The following is a 3,036-nucleotide window of genomic DNA, read 5'->3' as shown; positions in this document are numbered from 1 at the left end:
ACGACAAACTCATAGGCCCCACCGGCACCCACCATACCAAAGCAGATCCAGGAAAGGGCACAGCAGTCCGGGCCCCCAGGGCGCACCCCCTCCAGGCCAAAGCCCGACAGGCCCAGAGGCCCCGAACCCCAACAGGCAGTCACCAGGCCAGGCCGGCACACACCCCAGCACGCCGGCGGCCAGCCGCACAAACTGAAGCTGAAACTAATCTCATATCAGCTGAAACTAATCTCATATCAGCTGAAACTAATCTAAGACCAGCTAAGGGTCTGATGAAGGCCGGCTGCAGGAACACAACCACACCAACTGACCCAGATCAGCTGAAGCCAAAATGTTTTGGTTCCTTCTCTTGGTTCCTGGATTTCAGGCTCCAGAACCTTCCAGAACATCACGTGGAGTTTTATAAAAAGATCTGAATGAGCTCAGATTCCATAAACAGAACCACATCAAGAACCGTCACTTAGTCTAACAGAACCACAGAGACCAGCAGAACCAGACCAGCAGAACTAGGACCACAGAGACCCGGGGTGCCTGATGTTGTCCCGGTCCAGAACCAGGTGCTCCCAGTCTTCTGAGCTGCACAGAAACTGTTGTGTAGACTTCGGCTGGTGTCAGAGCGCCCCCTGCTGGCTGCAGCTGCACTTTAACTCCAGGTTGAGTGCTTCGAGGAGTCCTCCTGTAACCGGTGGGTTGTCGGTTCAATCCCTCCTTCCATCCGTCTCAGTCATTGTGTCCTTGGTACCAGAACCGGTCTGTCCCTGTTGTTTGGTTCTGTTGGTTTATATTTAAAAGCCATATGTAAATAATAAGAACAATTATGTGTTGAAGTGATGGGTTATTTCTCCCCTCTGCTTGTCTGGCAGGCCGTGCTCCTGCTCTCCTTCAGGCAGCACTCAGGAGTGTGACGTCAACACGGGGCAGTGTCGCTGCAAAGAGAACGTGGAGGGCTTCAGCTGTGACAGGTGACCTGCCCATCGCATGACGCTGACTTCCTGTCTGATAACGAGCTGTCGCTCATCAAGCTTTCTGCTCCTCAGGTGCAAACTTGGCTTCTTTAACCTGGATCCAAACAACCCTCAGGGCTGCCTGCCCTGCTTCTGCTTCCAGCACTCGTCTGTGTGCGACAGCATCGAGGGCTACAGCGTGCACACCATCAGCTCCTCCTTCCACAGAGGTAACGCCGCCTGCAGGCAGGACTCAGGGCACAAATAACCCTCGGTCTGAGGCCTGGAAACTCAAGGTGGGTTTCTGTGTTCAGGTGACGAGCACTGGAGCGGTCAGAGGAGAGACGGCTCCAGCGTCTCCGTCCAGTGGTCCCCCAGTGGACAGGAAGTGTCCCTCCTTTCTGATGACTACTTCCCCATTTACTTCATCGCTCCAGGTACACACACCTGTCTGAACACACCTGTCTGAACACACCTGTCTGAAGAGTTTCATCAGAAACCTTCGACGGTTCTGCTGAGTCAGTCTGACCCGTTCTGTGTCCCAGGGAAGTTCCTGGGGAACCAGATGTTGAGTTACGGACAGAACCTGAGTTTAAACTTCCGGGTGGAGAGGCGGGACATCCGGCTGTCGGCCGAGGACCTGATCCTGGAGGGGGCGGAGCTACGGACATCCGTCCCCCTCATCGCTCAGGGCAACGGCTATCCCAACGACAACATGCAGACCTACGTGTTCAGGTCAGGGTTCTGGTTCAGTTCTGTTCAGACCTGGTTTAAACTCTGAAGGATTAATCTGGATTCAATCTGAAATTATAATCTCATTGTCCTGCTTAGATTTGTGTTAATCTGGATTAGATTATTCCTGTGTCTGATAAGAATCCTAATCTGGTTCTGGTTCTGGTTCAGGCTCCATGACACTCAGGACAACAGCTGGAAGCCTCGGCTCGGCCACTTAGACTTCCAGAAACTTCTCCATAATCTGACCGCCATCAAGATCCGTGGTACCTACAGCGAGAGAAGTATGTATTTATAAATACACAAATACACAGAGTACACATGTACAAATACACACAGTACACATGTACAAATACACACAGTACACATGTACAAATACACACAGTGCACATGTACAAACACACGCAAATACACAGTACACACATACAAATACACAGATACACACAGTACATATGTACAAATACACTTAGTACACATGTATAAATACACAAATACACACAGTACACATGTACGAATACACACAGTACACATGTACATATGTACAAACACACGCAAATACACAGTACACACATACAAATACACAGATACACAGTACATATGTACAAATAAACTTAGTACACATGTACAAATACACAGATACACACAGTACACGCATAGAAATACACACAGTACACACATACAGATACACAGTACACACGTACAAATAAACTTAGTACACATGTACAAATACACACATATAAGCACAGTACATTTGTACAAATACACAGTACATATAATACACATGTACAAATACACACAGGTACACACAGTACACATGTACAACTACACAGTACATGTAATACACTTGTGCAAATACAAACAGACTCACCTGTGGAACTTACCTGTCTCTGTCCCATCCTGTCTTCTGTCTGCAGGTGCTGGTTACCTGGACGACGTCTCCTTGGTGACGGCGAGGCGGGGCCCAGGTGTTCCGGCCCGTTGGGTGGAGCAGTGCACCTGTCCTCAGGGTTACCTGGGTCAGCACTGTGAGCAGTGCACTCCAGGATACCGCCGCGCCCAACCTCAGCTCGGAGCCTTCAGCTCCTGTGAGCCGTGCAACTGCCACGGTCACAGCGACACCTGCCACCCCGACACCGGTAACTCTGGGTTTAACAGTAATTCTGAGTTTATCAGTAGCTCTGGGTTTAACAGTAACTCTGGGTTTAACAGGAATGCTGGGTTTAACAGGAACGCTGGGTTTAACAGTAACTCTGAGTTTATCAGTAACTCTGGGTTTAACAGTAACTCTGGGTTTAACAGTAACTCTGGGTTTAACAGGAATGCTGGGTTTAACAGGAACGCTGGGTTTAACAGTAACTCT

General features: G+C 49.4%; 1 protein-coding gene across 1 annotated transcript in view; it reads left to right on the top strand.

Annotated features, from left to right (window-relative positions):
• The window catches only part of lamc1 (laminin, gamma 1), a gene marked incomplete in the record, with an annotated part of 31,645 nt that overhangs the window by 19,033 nt on the left and 9,576 nt on the right, over positions 1 to 3,036 (top strand). The window contains 6 exon segments of the mRNA XM_014027434.1: positions 864 to 962; positions 1,038 to 1,174; positions 1,259 to 1,381; positions 1,490 to 1,679; positions 1,848 to 1,960; positions 2,591 to 2,812. Coding sequence (XP_013882888.1) covers positions 864 to 962; positions 1,038 to 1,174; positions 1,259 to 1,381; positions 1,490 to 1,679; positions 1,848 to 1,960; positions 2,591 to 2,812 — 884 coding nt within the window.

This window comes from Austrofundulus limnaeus, unplaced genomic scaffold, assembly GCF_001266775.1.
Source record: "Austrofundulus limnaeus strain Quisiro unplaced genomic scaffold, Austrofundulus_limnaeus-1.0 Scaffold649, whole genome shotgun sequence".
In the NCBI taxonomy this organism is placed as follows: Eukaryota; Metazoa; Chordata; class Actinopteri; order Cyprinodontiformes; family Rivulidae; genus Austrofundulus; species Austrofundulus limnaeus.
This window is presented reverse-complemented; position numbering and strand designations above follow the sequence as displayed.